This window comes from Otolemur garnettii, unplaced genomic scaffold (assembly GCF_000181295.1).
Source record: "Otolemur garnettii isolate 467f Iridium unplaced genomic scaffold, OtoGar3 scaffold00122, whole genome shotgun sequence".
In the NCBI taxonomy this organism is placed as follows: Eukaryota; Metazoa; Chordata; class Mammalia; order Primates; family Galagidae; genus Otolemur; species Otolemur garnettii.
Window position 1 is genome coordinate 3,524,245 of NW_003852517.1, and position 16,679 is coordinate 3,540,923.

The 16,679-nt window shown below is 39.3% G+C and overlaps 1 protein-coding gene across 1 annotated transcript in view; it reads left to right on the plus strand.

Moving 5' to 3' along the window:
- QTRT2 (queuine tRNA-ribosyltransferase accessory subunit 2) overlaps window positions 1-15,609 on the plus strand; it is a 28,419-nt gene extending 12,810 nt beyond the window's left edge. Inside the window, exons 5-9 of the mRNA XM_003797731.3 lie at window positions 544-756; window positions 6,388-6,587; window positions 9,176-9,327; window positions 11,632-11,749; window positions 14,117-15,609. Of these exons, the coding sequence (XP_003797779.2) occupies window positions 544-756; window positions 6,388-6,587; window positions 9,176-9,327; window positions 11,632-11,749; window positions 14,117-14,348 (915 nt within the window). The 3' untranslated portion in view covers window positions 14,349-15,609. The remainder of the gene's footprint in view (window positions 1-543; window positions 757-6,387; window positions 6,588-9,175; window positions 9,328-11,631; window positions 11,750-14,116) is intronic.
- The last annotated feature ends 1,070 nt before the right edge of the window (window positions 15,610-16,679 follow it).

A 16,679-nucleotide genomic window follows, 5' to 3' on the forward strand; every position in this document is an offset into this window, starting at 1 on the left:
GTCCGGGCTGGGGATTCGAACCCGCCACCTTAGGTGTACGTGGCTGGCGCCTTAGCCGGTTGAGCTATAGGTGCCGAGCCCATTACACATTTTATGTATGTAACAAAGTTTTGCATGTACCCTATAAAAATGTACTCTTACATATCAACAAAACGTATGTAAGAGAAGGACATTTCAGTCAGAAGGAACAGTGTGATCAAAACCTGAGAAGAATCAAAGTCTGTGGTGTATTCAGGAGTAGCAAGGGTAGGATGGTAGAGGGGGCAGGTGGGATGGGGAGAATGGAAGACTGGGCTGGAAAAGTGTAACAGAGAATTCTTGGGGGCAGCTCAGAAGTTGGCTTGCAAGGTCATTGAAGGAGTCTCTCTGAGCTGTAAGGTCCCTGGGGAATTTGGAGTACAGTGTAACTCTTTTATCTACCAAGTCTAACATACTGAGTTGTTACCCTCTCCTCAGTTGTAAAGAGGTGTTTTATCATTGTATTTCTTTCCTTTTATTTATGCTTTACTCTTGCTAGTTCCTCATTGTCTTATTCTGTGGCAGTCTGTGTCTGTGTGGGGTGTTGGAGGACGAGTGGAAATGACTGTTTCCAAGTTCATGGCAATTCAGCAGGCCCTTCAGCCAGACTGGTTCCAGTGCCTCTCAGATGGAGAGGTGTCTTGTGAAGAAGCAACTTCCATAAAAAGGGCCCGAAAGTCTGTTGACCGGTCACTTCTGTTCCTGGATAATTGTCTGCGGCTACGGGAAGACTCAGAGGTAAGGCTGCCCCACGAAACCCTCCTTCTGCTGGGAACTCTTGCCTGCCTTACATTCCATGACATGACCTTTTCTGTTCCTTCTCTGTTTCTCTGCTCCTCTCTTCTTGGTCTGTTTTACTCTCCCCTAGTTTTACTTGCTGAGTAATTCCAAAATTGTATATACCATCAAGATCATACTACCAAGCTTCAGAATTACATAACTACCAGGATACAGCTAGGTTATATCACTAGACTATCCCTCACACCCGGAGTTAACCAGACTCATGGTGTTCTCTCCACAAACCTGTGCTTCCTTTTGCTCTTCCTGAACACTTTATCTCAGTTTATGGTATCCACTAACTTCCTCAGCCCCCAGATTTGATCTTTTCAAGACTTTTTCCCACTTACATTTAATATCCAGTTGTTCACTCTTCCTTAATTCCATCTGCCCCCTCTTTATCACCACCGTAACCCTACTATATCATCTCGTGCATACATGATTACCTTTGAATTGTTCTCTCGGCCTTCATCCTTATTTTATATAATCCATTTTCAGCCCTGTCATCTGAGAGATGATTACAAAAAGATACAGAAGAGGCTGGGCATGGTGGCTCATGCCTGTAATTCTAGCATTCTGGGAGGCTGAGGCAGGAGGATTACTCGAGCTCAGTAGTTCAGCTTGAGCAAGAGCAAGACCCCACCTCTGGAAAAAACAGAAAAATTAGTGGCAGGCATCTATAATCCCAGCTACACAGGAGGCTGAGGCAAGAGGATTACTTGAACCCAAGAGTTTGAGGTTGCTGTGAGCTAGGCTGATGCGATGGCACTGTAGCCTGGACAACAGAGTGAGACTCTCTCTCAAAAAAATTTTTTTAAATGCCAAAGAAAATTAAGCCAAAAACAGGATCTTAGGGGAGCTTCGGTATTGAAAGGCATTCAAAATAAGAGGGTCTAGTGTATAAGATGGGGAAGTAATCATGGTAAAGGAACAGATGTTTGTAGATAGAGAAAGCAGGCAGTCATACGGGCTTGACCCAATAACTAGCACAGCCCAATTTGGAAAACTCGCTTTTCTAGGTAGAAGAAATATGATTCTTTTGTTCACTTCCCTAAGAGAATTTAATGACTTTTCGCTTTAGCTCTTACATGGCATGGACAGCCTGCTGTGACCTGGGCCTCTGCCTACTCCTCCAGCTCACTGTGGGATACGTTCCTGTGGCCTGCACCCTGGGCTTTCTGAGTTTCTTACAATTCCTTGAGGCATTAAGCCTGTTTCATTCTGGTGCTCCTGGGTACAGATTTCTTTCTGGACTGTTTCTTATCAGCAGCCTTATTCCTTCTCTTGCTTCCACATTGGGCTCATTTCATTCTTTTCATCATTCTATGAAAGTGGTCGCTGATACTGGTACTTCTGGGAACTTTAGCTCACTGCTTGCTACTCCTTTAATTAGTGTGCATCTGCACTATGGCCCCAATCATATTTTATTGCAGCGTTTTCTTTTTCTTTTCTCTCTCTCTCTTTTTTTTTTTGAGACAGTGCCTCAAGCTGTCCCTCTGGGCAGAGTGCCATGGCATTACAGCTCACAGCAACCTCCAACTCCTGGGCTCAAGCGAGTCTCCTGCCTCCGCCTCCCAAGTAGCTGGGACCACAGGCACCCGCCACAACGCCCGGCTATTTTTTGGCTGCAGCCGTCATAGTTGTTTGGCGGATCCGGGCTGGGGATTCGAACCCACCACCTTAGGTGTACGTGGCTGGCGCCTTAGCCGGTTGAGCTATAGGTGCCGAGCCTTTTTTTTGTTTGTTTTAAAACAGAGTCTCACTTTGTCACCCTCAGTAGAGTGCTATGATATCATAGATCACATCAACCTCAAACTCTTGAGCTCAAGTGTTCTCTTGCCTCAGCCTCCTGTGTAGCTGAGATTATAGGCACCCTCCACAAAGTCCAGATTTTTTTTTTTTTTTTAGTGACGAGGTCTCGCTGTGGTTTAGGCTGGTCTTAAATCCATAAGCTCAGGCAATCCACCTGCCTTAGCCTCCCAGAGTGCTGAGATTACAGGAGTGAGCCACTGGGCCCAGCTTGTAGTAATTTCTTATCTGTTTGTCTATATTAAAAGTATGGGCTCCTTAAGCTCAATTTCTATGTGTCATTTTTATGTCTCCATCATATAGCAGCGTGGCTGACATACAGTAAGCCCTTAGCAAATGTTTGCTGATGGTTATTGGTTACCATGCAGTGAGAAAGATGAACCTGTAGCAGTAAATAAGGGATCCTGATAGCAGAGTTAATGAAATTGGAAAAGTACACTCATTAGCAGCAAGCAGAGGAAGTAGGGGAATAGAAAATAATGAGCAGAAGAGAGACTTTCAGTGTCCAAGATCATGTCTGTGGAATGGTTCTGAGTAATGATCAGATCCTGCTATGACAAAGCATGTTGAGTTTGAGGAATATTGTTATTTTGAATTTAACAGTAAAAATATAATTTGGGACCAGATAGGGTGGCTTGCTCTTGTAATCCTAGCACTCATGGGAGGCTGAGGCAGGAGGATCACTTAGGGCCAAGAGTTTGAGTACAGCTTGAGCAAAATAGCAAGTCCCTGTCTCTACAAAACTAAGAAAAAATTTATCTGAGTATGGTGGCACACACCTGAAGTCCCAGCTACTTGGAAAACTGAGGCAGGAAGATCACTTGAGCCCAGGAGTTTGAGTTTGCAGTGAGCTTTGATGATACCACTACACTCTAGCCTGGAAAGCAGAGTGAGAGGACCCTTTCTCAAAAAAATGTGTATCTCTGTATATAATTTGGCTAATAAAGTTAATATACATGAGATAATTAGAGGAAACTTAGTTGTTTTTCTGAATAGAAGTCACACTATCTGCCATACGAATTCCATGGAAGGACATTTGTGTGGGTCTGGGTAGTGTTTGTGGGTCACTAGCAATTATTTTAATCCAGTATTTAGCCTTCTAGGGCTAGTAATGTTTGCGTAAGTAAAAAAGCAGAGTAGAGGGTATAACAAAAATGATTATTAGAAAAGATCTGGTGAGTCTCCAGTCGCTCATCTGTGTTATAATCAACCTCATCATTTCATGTCACTTCTGTATACTGGTCAAGTGTTGGAGTCCCCCTGTGTCCATTACATTTACACTCTACTTGGTGCAATCAAATAGTGCCCCCTTTTTTCTTAAGTGTTCCAATTTAGACAGTAACCTTATAATCATTCTTATACTCATGAAAGAGAGCTTTCTGAATAGGGCCATGCTAGTCATGTAAGGGGGCAGGCCTGGTTAACTCTCTGTTTTGAGTATGTGCATACATCTTTTCCTTTTCCCATGATTCTTTCCCAGAAAGTCTCTCTTCTGCTCATTATTTTCTATTCCCCTACTTCCTCTGCTTGCTGCTAATGAGTGTATTTTTCCAATTTCATTAACTCTGCCATCAGGATCCCTTATTTACTGCTACAGGTTCATCTTTCTCACTGGATCCACTTATTCTAAATGCCCTTTAGTGCTGAAGCTTCCCGAGGCTCTGTTTTTGATTTTCTTTTCTTCACATATTCCCTGGGTCAGGGATAGCAAATGAGTGCTTAGAGCCATGCCCAGGTACAGCAGGAAGAAAGGCAATTGTCTGTTAGCCAGGTTAGCCAGGTCTACCATGGAAGCAGGAGTGGAGAGTGGTAGCTTTGTGTCAAGTGTCTGCCATTCTAGCCTGGGTGATCGCATTTGTGTCTCATATAACCAGAACTTTAGATTCCTATGTTCACTGGCTGAATTAAGATGGCCATTTGTACATCCTACTGACACGTCAAACTTGGGATACACAAAACTGAATAACCTTCTTGTCTCATCCTGCTGTTTTTCTAGGAGTCTTTGCTCCTCTAACCATCTCCCTGGACTTCTAGAACAGGAGCTGGGAGTCATTCTAGACTTTGTTTTTATCTTCTCCTTGGACAACTATTCAGTCAAGCTGTATTGATCCTACCTCCTGGTGAAGTTTCAAGTTTTATCTTTGTTCGTCCCCACTGCCACTGCCTTAGTCCAGGTCTTCTTACTTTCCTGTGGATTATTAAAATTGTCTCCTACTGCATCCTTTAGCCATATTCACCCTTAATTTATTCACACAGCAGCCAAAATGGTCTCTCTAGAGAATAGTCTGATTGTGCCCGGGCTGCTTAAACTAAGAAGCAAAACTCCTTCACACTGTTCCAGGCTTCCTCCTCATCCCTCCTCTACCAGAGAGCCACTGTTGATTTGTGTATTTTCTTACAACCCTTATTTTTAAAAATTATACAAACGTAATTAATACTTAGATGTTCATGCCTGTTATTAATATCATTGTATGTTCAGCAATTTGCTTGTTTTTCACTTAACAATATTCTAAACCTCCTTCCCTGTCAGTGTGTATGTATATTGCTGTAGCTACTGTACTCTTTTTAAAACAGCTACATAGGAAGCCATATTGTGACTGTATCCTAACTGATTTAGTCCTTTGCTCTACTGACGAGTATTTAGGTTGTTTCTAGTTTTTCATTATTCTAAATGTCTTACTAAGTATATTTTGGTGTGTATGAATGAATATATTCATTTGTATATTCATAGGAGAGATTTTTTGAAGCAAAATTTTAGAATCTAAAGATAAAAGCATTGACATTTGGATAAATGTTGTCCGCTTGCCCCCTGCTAGGTGGCTGAACTCCCTTTTACTCTCTGATTATCAGGGTGTATAGCTGCCATTTCCCTTATGCCTTCACCTGCATGTTTTCTGCGCTCTAACATTTTTGTTATTGTGGTGAGGAAAAGTGATGCCTCATCATTTCCAGTTTGCATTCCCTTCCTGGTGAGGTGTGGTAACTCTCCGTGTATGCATTCAGAATTTTTCTGAATTTCATATTCACAGTTTTACATATTCTACCTAGATTTCTATGGGTTGTCATCTTGGTAGAGGATTTTTTGGTACTCTTTATATGGTGTTGATATTTGTCTGTTCCTCCAAAAATAAGTTCTCTCCTTTACCTTTGTTGTTTGTATATTTTACTGGAGAAATAAAACAGCGCAACCTTTTCCTGTAAGCTTTAACTTGCTTAGGATGGCCTTCCTCACCCCAAGATTATAAAAGTATTCAATGTATTCTTCTAATACTTATATAGCTATTTTGTATGTTTAGATTATTAGGTCTGAGTTTGTTTTTGAGGATGGTTTACACTAGTAGTCCCTATTTTTTCCCAAATGGATAGTCAATTGTTTCAACTAACCAATTTCTAAGTTTCTAAGGTTATCTCTAACTAAGAGACTTGGAGATAGTCTAAAGCAGACCTGGATAGTCATTTAAACAAATCAAATCTCTTTTCTTTTGTCCTTTCCCTGTTGCATTTTTTCAGTGTACACTTAATTTAATCTAAGCCAGAGCAAAACTACATATGTTGACTACCTCTTTTTCCTCAGTCTTTTCTTACCTGTTTGGTGTTTTTGAAATTGTGTTTCTTAGTGACATAAAGGTGTTTATAAAGAGAGCACCATCCCCCTTGCAGGCTTCAACTGCAATAGCTCCACTAAGATCTCTTCTGTTCATTGAGTTTCCACGAAAGGTTCACATAAACAAAGGTCTCTGTTACTGACAATGGTTAAAAATATTTAATCGTTTCTTTCCTCAGGTCCTTCAGAAAAGTGTCATCATTGGAGTGATTGAAGGTGGAGATGTGATGGAGGAGAGGCTGAGGTCAGCACGAGAGACAGCCAAGCGGCCCGTAGGTGGCTTCCTTCTGGATGGCTTTCAGGGGAATCCAGCGACCCTGGAGACTAGACTGCACTTGCTATCATCGGTCACTGCAGAGCTGCCAGAGGACAAACCAAGGCTAGTGTTCAGTTAGGATGCAGGCTGGCCTCCCGGAGCGGAGTGCAGGAGTGCTGGCTGATTGTGTATTATAGAGTCTGTCCAGAGAGGTATCTTTGGATGTTGAGATTATGACATTTCTGAGTCTGGTGAGGCTGACTGTGAGAGTTTTTCCATCAAGGGTGTCCTGCCCTTGATTTCAGAATGTAGAAAAGAGGATCATTGCCATCTGAGTTACTTTATTTGATCCTCATAATAGAGAGCAAGTATTGTACTGTTTCTACTCATTCTTGTGTCAAATATAAATATTGTTCCTTATTCATTTTAACATGGGACCTAGAGACAATTATAAAATCATGTAGAGCTCTGGTTGAAATCAGGATATGTTGAAGACAGATTGAGGACAGATCTGGGATGACTAGTGAAATGAAGATGGGCTCTATTAATAAGAACCTCTAAGAAGTTTTTAGATTCGAGGCAGGTAGTGAGTGATGTCATTTTTAAAATTGAGGCGCCTGGCCACACCAGTTGGGCTGTATCTCATGTTTCTGTAAGTCACAGGATTCACTATATACAGGCAGTCCCAGAATTATGAACATCCAACTTATGCACAACACGCACTTGTGAATGGAGGCCATTACAGTAAGTCCTTGAGTTATAAACATCCTACTGACCTACAGGTAATAAGTAGTAGGACCTATTACAGGTAATATGTAAATGTGCATATTCCAACTGACATACAAATTCAACTTAAGAACAAACCTATAGGAACTATCTTGTTTGTAGTCCAGAGACTGCCTGTGTTAGTGAGATGATCATCAAGATTCAAAGCTACGAATTCCAACTGTCTGGATGTAGCTGATGTTATATTAGGCTATCTAAAGTTTCTTTATTGTCTTTTATCCCACTTATTGTGAATATTCCTGCTTTTTTCCCCTTTTATCTCCTGCATTATCTCTAGGGCTGTTGGATAGTATATATGTAATATCATCACTTTTTTAAAAATCCAGGTATAACTTAAAGTTCAAGAATGTTAAGTACAACTCAGTGTATTTTGACACATGTATGCATATGTGTAAACCCCGCCCAGAACTAGAAATTTCCATCACCCCAGCCAGTCTTTGCTCCCTAATTTAAACCTGGTTCTCTTGAGTTCCCCCTCTCCCTCCTGCACTTATTTCATTCTAGTACAGATAACAATTCACCACTAGTATTTCTAGTCATTTTTTGGACTTCTTTGCGTTAAGTGCTCACAGATGTCTGTTACTGAATTTGAAAGCTGGGATTGTTTTTCTTTTTATAAGTGTGTAGAAGTGCCAGCTTCAGTTGGAGAGGAGTTCTAAAACATTACATTACTTGAAGGAAACTGTAGTCAGGAAAACTGGCATATATTTAAGAGTTCTGCTTGTTTAATATTACATAAGCCTTTTTTGAACTTCTTTTAGGAATCAGGGAGTCTGTAAGCTTTTCTCTGCCAGTTCATGAAAAGGGGCTATGGGTAGAAAAACAAACATAAAAAAATAGCAGCAGCCAGCCAGCCCATCTTGATACAGTGGGTCTCCACATCTTGTTTAGGGGTCAAACCTGGTTGACTTGTCTTTAACAATCTCAGAATTCCTTACCCACTACAGGTTGGGTATCCTTTTTTTGAAACACTTGGGGCCAGAAGTGTTTCAGATTTTGGATATTTTTGGATTTGAGAATATTTGCATCATACATACTAGCGGAGCATCCCTGATCCGAAATTGGTAACGCTCCAATGAGCATTTCCTTTGAGTGTCATGTTGGCCCTCAAAAAGTTGAGGAGTTTGGAGAATTTCAGATTTTTGAATTAGGGATGTTCCACCTGTATCTTGAAAAACAGCATTTCATTCTACAGGGCAGACTTTTTATTAATGGAGAAATATAAAGAAAGTCAACTAGATTCTTAGACCCCATGGCCAGAGTTCAAATTCTAACAGCAAAAGTAGCTTTGTAAATGAACCTCTGAGGAATATAGTAGATAAAATGTTTTTATTGAACCAATTATGAAACCAATTATGAAAAATAATTATAAGCAAAATATAGTTAAGATGAGCAAATTATTTGAAAGGGAAACGAAGCACACAGCTTTGTACTCTTAAAACAATCTATACATTATATAGACAGGTTATAAAGTTTAGTTTAACACCAGGGAGGTAATTCAGAGAGATAAGAGTGGAAAGGAAGGAAACTAACCTTCATTGAGCTTCTCGCTATGGTGGGTGACCATTTTCAAGTCAAAGACAGTATTAGACACTTTTTCAAATACCTCATTAATCCTTAAAACAATATGGGGTGTGGGGTATTTGCTTTTGTTTTTAAAATGAGAAAACTCAGAGTGATTAAAAAACTTTCTCAAAGTGATATAGCAAGGACATAAATGGCAGAGCAAGGATTCCAGCCCAGGTCTCTCTGCCTGCAAAGCTCTCCCTTCTTTCTACCGCACCTTGCTGTGCACTGCCTGTCACTCTGACCATGGCTGGTAATTTTTTTTTTTTAATTGTTTTTAGTGCCCTGTTCATTGGGAAGACTCAGATTTCATTCCTGGCATTGTCTTCATCTCACTGTTTTTATTGTTATTTTTACAGGCTTATCTCTGGAATTAGCCGGCCAGATGAGGTGCTCGAGTGTATTGAAAGGGGAGTGGACTTATTTGAGAGTTTTTTCCCTTATCAAGTGACAGAACGGGGCTGTGCTCTGACTTTCAGCTTTGATTACCAGCCGAATCCTGAAGAGACATGTAGGTCTTTTGAACTTAATCTCTCTCTTATTCTTTCTTAAGTTTCTTCTATTTCCTATTAATTTTTGGCTTAAGTCACAAGACAGAAATAAAAAGCCAGTCTTCTATAAAACTATATCTTTGTTTCTTATCTGTGCACCCTGGCATGTTGGCACACAAAACCAGGTACTTAATACTGTACATGGAGCTCACCAATGTTAGGGTGTGATTTTGTAGTGAGCAGAACTAAGAAAAACAAAACCTTTTCTGTTAGCAACCTGAAAAACAAACGTTCAGAGTAAAGTGATGAAAATCACAAGAAAATAAAACCTTTGAACTACTTGGTAAAAGTTAATTTGTTTTTTCACAAGAGTTCTTGTCTGCTTCTTACAAACCCCATGCTATTAAAATACAGGGAGAATCAGCATCCTCTGATCTTAGTGTCACTTTTTGGTTTTTGGTTTTTTTGTATACTGAGATATGAAAGCTGTTTTCCTCTGCTAATGTTCTTTAAATCCCTGCCATTTTCTTTTATTGTTCACCTATTCAGAAGTGAAGCAAATGGGTTTCAGGGTCTGACATTTTAAATGGAAGTAGAAGAGGAACTGGGGTGGGGTGCCTTGAAGTCGTTCTGTGTGGAAGTGTTCCATGCCCAGGTCTCCTGCCTGGCTTTTGGAGACAGGCTTTCCTTACTCTTCTCTGCTGTCCTTGAACTCTTCTTCTTCACCACTCTCAGATTTGAATAGGGCCAGAAACTTCGTTAAAGGTTCATTTTATTCCCCACAAGTGATTAAAATTTCATTCAGAAGAAGTTATGCTTTTCTAATGCAACTTAACCACGAATCTAAATCTGTTTCTTCTTAGAAACAGAGGAAATCAGGTTGACCAAATTCTTATTTATAGAAGGTCAATTTCACTGCCTTCTTAGGCAGACCAGAACTTAATATACATAGATACATGTACCACTAACACTTCATAAATTTTTGTGACTTCATTTACAAACTAAATTATTTCCACCAGAACAGAGGTAAACTGTTAGTCATTTAGCACCATGAATATGCAAAGCTCTAAAAACCTGATTCTGAGTTCTCTGTAATGAACAAATTCCTTTTTGGCTAGAGGCGGGTGGATTACCTGATGATTAGGAAAACTGAAATAGTTTGTTAAAGTATTATTTTTGTGTGTGTGTATGCGTAGTAAATTAAAGTCCTTTGCTAACTATGGTTCCAAAGAATAAGTTGTCACCAATTCCCCTAAATGACAAGAATTTTTCAAAATATCCGGGCTTGATTATGGTTTACCACATCGACGAACAAATTTATGGGAATAAAATTATAATAGCTCTGTGCCCAGTGCTGAAGTCACTTTTGTTCTTCCTTTCATCTTGACAAAATTACCCTCCTAAGACCATCTGCCCTTCTAGGGCCAATACTAAAATTCTCATCATTTGTTCCCCAAATCCCTCTAATCAACTTGCCCCTGTTCAAGGCAGCTGGCTTTTTGTAGAATGGTGCTAGTGCTTCTTTTGCAGTTCCAGGAATGTTCCTTCTTAATATTTTCAAGGGAAACTCAGGTTCCCATTAAGTTCTGGACAATCTGGGTTTCTTAGAGGGCTAGAGTCTTTATACAGAATACAAAAATTAAAACCGTGTTCTAGGCCAGGCGCTGTAGCTCACACCTGTAATCCTAGCACTCTGGGAGGCTGAGGCGGGTGGATTACCTGAGCTCACAAGTTTGAGACCAGCCTGATTCAGGGCAAGACCTTGTCTCTAGAAATAGCCAGGCCTTGTGGTAAGCACCTGTGATCTCAGCTACTTGAGGCAAGAGAATTGCTTGAGCCTAATAGTTTGAGGTTGCTGTGAGCTATGACGCTACAGCACTCTACCGAGAGTGACAAAATGAGACTCTATCTCAAAAAAATAAAATAAAATAAAACTGTGTTCTACTTTAATCCATTTGGAATAGAAGCAGTTATAAAGCCCAGTTTATTTGCATATCCATTGTGATAAGGATGGGAATAACCTCTGTGTGCTCCCCCTCCACCATGCACACAACTGTTTTTTGATCACTCCTTGATGGCCAGATTTTATGTTATAAAAGCATAGCCACCATTTGCTTAGATATTGTTGAATCTCTGAATTGTTTTGGTGTTTTAGATAAAGGGTCATGAACCATGTTGGTGCATATTGCTGTTTTTTTCTTATGAGATTTCCTTATGGTAAATTCCCAGGATTGGAACTACAGAGTCAAAGGACATGAAATAATAACTAAAATAAAATTCTCCCAATGGCTACTTATCAAGCTTTTTATTGGTTTGTCCTTCAGTATTACAGCAAAATGGGACACAAGAAGAAATAAAATGTGTGGATCAGATAAAGAAAATTAAAACAACTGATTGCAACCAAGAAATGACATCATTTGAAATTAATCTCAAGGAAAAAAAGTAAGAAATTAATGATCTCTTTATTTATTTATTTTTCTTTCTTTCTTTCTTTCTTTTTTTTTTGAGACAGAGTTTCACTTTGTCGTCCTTGGTAGATTGCTGTGACATCATAGCTCACAGCAACCTCAAACTCTTGGGCTCAAGGGATTCTCTTGCTTCAGCCTCCCAAGTAGCTGGGACTAAAGGTGCCCCCACAACATCTGGCTATTTTAGGGATGAGGTCTCACTCTAGCTCAGGCTGGTCTTAAACCTGTGAGCCCTCAGTGCTAGGATTGCAGGCATGAGCCTCCATACCTGGTGTAAGAAATTTTTTAAAGTTTGAACATTTGATTTTATACTTTTTAATTTTAGTCTTTTTTAAGTTTTTCTAACTATTCCCTTTTTAGTTTATGACTTATAAAATATTTACAGTTGATATTATTTAGGTTTTCTCAAATATGGCTCCAGAAAAACTTTTTTTCTCCTCTGCAGATGAATTTGTTTGTGTGCTTCATCTTGTCAGAAAACTAAGGCTAGATAACTATTGCTTTAGAAAAGCTGTCAGAAAGATTAGAGCAAATCCATTTGCTTGGTGTCTTTTATTCCTTCGGATACCTTAAATAAGACAACACAAAACGGATTTCTTTTTGAAATGCTCTATACATTAATGGAAACAGGGGGTACAGTGTAGTGTTTTCATATACATTTTGAAATACTTTCATCAAGCTGGTTCACATAAATTTCATGTCATTTGCATAGTCATTGTGTCAAAACATTTACATTCTATTTCTAGAAAAGTTCACTTGTACCCTTGTTAGACAGAAATATAGGTGATCTTTCCGGTCAACCTCCCACCACCCACACAAAACCGATTTCAAGATGAAATATAGCATTTTCCAATTGTAAGGTACTTACGTCATCTTCTACGGTTATAGATCTTAAATAAAATGTTTGCATCTATAAGGAATGAACTGAGATATAGATTGAATATCCCTTATTTGACATGCTTGGGATCAGACGTTTCAGATTTCAGATTTTTAGGCATTTTAGAATATTTACATCATACTTACTGGATCAACATCCCTGATCTGAAATGCTCATTGAATTTCCGTTGAGCATCACCTTGGTGTTCAAAAAGTTTCGGACTTTGGAGCATTTCAGATTTCAGATTTTTTGGATTAAGGATACTCAGCCTAAATCTTGTGACTTTGTATTTGGCCAAAAATAGTAATCATCAGTGAGCCAGGGAGTGGTTTTTCTTTGAGTTTGATGATCATCCTAGAGTGCTGGGGTCTTTTTGGCTTATGTGATGGGACATTCTAGAGATTCTGACTTAACTATATTCACCTAATAATGGTATAGACTTGAGAATTTATGAAAGAATGTTCCTTACTGTTTTCTCTAGGGGCTTGTTGACTGTAGGTCTGAATTGTTGATGTCTACCGCATTTAACTTCTTGAAAAATAGTCAAGGACATTTATTTTTTAAATGTTAGTATAATATAGATGGTTACTACCACATTTAACTTCTTGAAAAATAGTCAAGGACATTTATTTTTTAAATGTTAGTATAATATAGATGGTTACTACTAAAATTCTTTTTATACTATAGATTTAATTAGAAATTATATGTAGTATTATTATTATGTGCACTAGATTTTTAGTTTTGGAGATTGAGAGACAAGTCCTAACTCTGTTCTTGACTATGTGACCTTGGTCAAGTTACTGAATTTCTCTGTAGTAACTGCATCTAATCCTTACAACTCTCTGAAGTAGGTGTTGTTATTATTTTTGGCTCATGGATGAGAAAGAAAAGCACCAGGAGAGGTAAAGTGACTTGCCCAAATGAGTTATGGAGCCAGGAATCAAATTCATGCTGGCTAGCTCCAGAGCCCTCCTGCCCTGTGTCTGTAAAATAGCTATAAAAGTGGTTATCTCCAAGAGTGGGTGCAGAGATTAAATGAGACGGTGTGTGTGAAAGTGCTTTGTAAACTGCAAAAAAAGCAATGCAAGTAGAAAGTCAGACCATGTCTTGTTACTAGTTCTGGCAGCAAGTGTGAGAGAAGACCATTGTTTCCCAACATGATATGCCTCTACAGTGTGACTAGAAAAGCTCAACTTGAGTAAGTGACCATGTGAATTTCTTTTGATGTTCCTTTGTAACAGCAAGACTGGGAGGTTGCATCAGTCAAAGGAAAACTCCTGAGTCTCTCTGACTTGTGTTCTTTCTTAACTGTTAACCATATTGCATCTCAAGCAGATGGGCAGCACTGAATGTTTGCCGATGCTGTAATTAACTCTTGGTAACCCCACCAGCAGAACAGATAGCCTCGGTTGTGGATTTCTTGTACCTCACTTTCTGGAATATCCTTGTAACTTCCTTTGTCAGGTACCAGGAGGACTTTAACCCACTGGTGAGAGGATGTTCCTGCTACTGCTGTAAGAATCACACCCGTGCGTATATCCACCATCTGCTGGTGACCAATGAGCTGCTGGCTGGGGTCCTGCTTATGATGCACAACTTTGAACACTATTTTGGATTTTTCCACTCTGTCCGGGAAGCACTAAAAAGTGACAAACTGGCACAGTTGAAAGAGCTTATCCACAGGCAAGTATCTTGAGACCTGGTGAATACAAGTCTGACTCTTTACACAGAGCCTGTACTGCTGTTAGAACATGGGACAAAATGAAGAAGAAATGCCCTTAGCTTTAATCATTTATGCTTGGGACTAAGGTCAGAAGAAATAAAGAATGTATGTGTCAAACTGCCCACATGAGGGTGAAGAGATTTCTTCTGAAGACTTAAATGACCTGGATTGATCAGAGAGAATTGAACTATGACCTTCAATATTTCTAGGCTAACTCTTTCAGTTTATAGAGATTCATTTAATCAAAAACATAAACTTTAGATGTGAGTGAGTGGACAGCGTTGAAGGGGGGGTAAGAGATTCTGAGGGGCCACTGAGTTGGAGTGAGGCTTCAGAAGAGATGACTGAGCAGCATTGACCTCTGGACACAGGCCTGTAGACTGGAGGAGGAATCTGGCTGACTTTGATCTTCATACTCAGGAGGCTCTTTTGGATACTTCTGCCTTCCAAGCTGCCCTGGCCACAAAGTCAATCAGAAATGGCTCTTGTGACTTAATTGGACTTGTATCTCCCTGGAATTTTGGGCTCAAACATTGCTCCTGTGATTGGTTGGCCCAGGTTACACTCTTTCATTTGGCCACATGGTCTGTTTATGACTTGTCTCTCTAGAGCCAAGGCAGTTGCCTGCTAGGAGCCAAAAGTTTGCCTGGTTTTCATTTGTAAGTACAGATCCACTAGGGTCTGCCTTCCAGGCTTGTTAATAGTCTGACCACATAATCACTATAGCTCCATCACTTGTGAAGATACATTTGTAGTGTGTTCACTTGGACAGGGCTCTGGCCTGGCAGAGCGAGCATCAGTTTCTGTTCTGCTCAGTGGTGACACCTGGGCTCATCACTTACGCTCTCCATGCCTATTTCCTCCTGAATAAATGGGAACAGGCATGGTGGCTAGGACTAAATGAACTTCCAATATTCTGTCTAGCTCTAAAATTTGAGGAACAAAAAGTTTTAGATATAGTTATAGCTTTACTTGTTGTCCTTGCTTATGAATCACTATTGGCCTGATAAAAGAAAGGACACAGTGCTGGAGATAGGCAACAGTAGAGATATTTGAGAGCCTAACAAGAGATTTGGCCTAAGGATTTTAAAGTGGTCGGTGAACTGGCATCAGCAGGTCCTGAGGCTGGTGATGAGGGTTCTTCCTAAGTCATTTTCGTATTTGTCAAGTTTTCAATAAGGAATACACATACATGCACATGTACACATATAGTTTTTATAAGAACAACAATAGCAAAACCAAAATGATGTACCTTTTTTGGTTGGGGTAAGAAATATATTTATTTTATATTCTTATATTTTGCTGTTTTTTCAAAATTTAATGGGCATTACTAAACGTTGTTTCTAATTATTATATGGCTGCTGTTTGCTTTATGTGTTGGGAGCCCCTCTATACGGTTTTCTTTCTAATAGTATAGGAATATCCATAAATTTCAAAAATTCATGAATATTTCTAAAACTTCTCCTACATGAATGGCAAAGGGTACTTATGGAAGACGGTTTCTGTTCTCCAGGTTCTGAGTGTTTTGAAATGTATTGGATTGGTCTTATTCATATTTTCATGTTTCTGTTTACTACCACCCCCATTGTTGGAGGAGTATTGGTAAATATCCCAGAATCCATGTAATATTTATGAGTTTTATTTATGTTCAAAACACTGAAAATTGTGTCCAATATTGTTCAGTTTCCTGGGTCGTTTTCTTATTAGCACATTTGAAAAAATGTTCCTTTTCTTTAATGTAGTAAATCTATGAAAGGCAATAGCCAAAAAAACATCTTTTATTAAAAACATTTACTGTGTTTTGCTTTCTGTAAGTCATAGTGAGTCTATTAAACAAATATTAAATTTCCATGATACCAGAAATGTTACAGAGAGTTTATTAGAAAAATTTTTTTTCTGTATTTATTTCTTCTATATTCATTGTTTTAAGAGCATTTGCACTACGTGCAGAATCCAAAAAGGGGCTATTATTCAAAGGTACACATTATGAAGATTTCCTTACCTGTTTCTTTATAATTAGGGACATTAAGGCTAACTTAGTACATAATAAAAATAAAAATAACCACAATCTATGGAGCATTTTTAATGTACCGGGCACCATGGTAAGTGATTTCCATACTTAACTCACTGACCCTTAGACTCCTCAGAGCACAGCTATGAGGTGTTCGTATTATTATTCCTGTGCTGAGAACAACTGAGTTTCTGGAGGGTTGACTTACCTGCCTCAGGGCCTACCAGAAATTTTAGGAAGGTTGAGTAGTTTGCCTAAGGGCCTATCACTACTCGGCTCCCAGGTTCATCTCA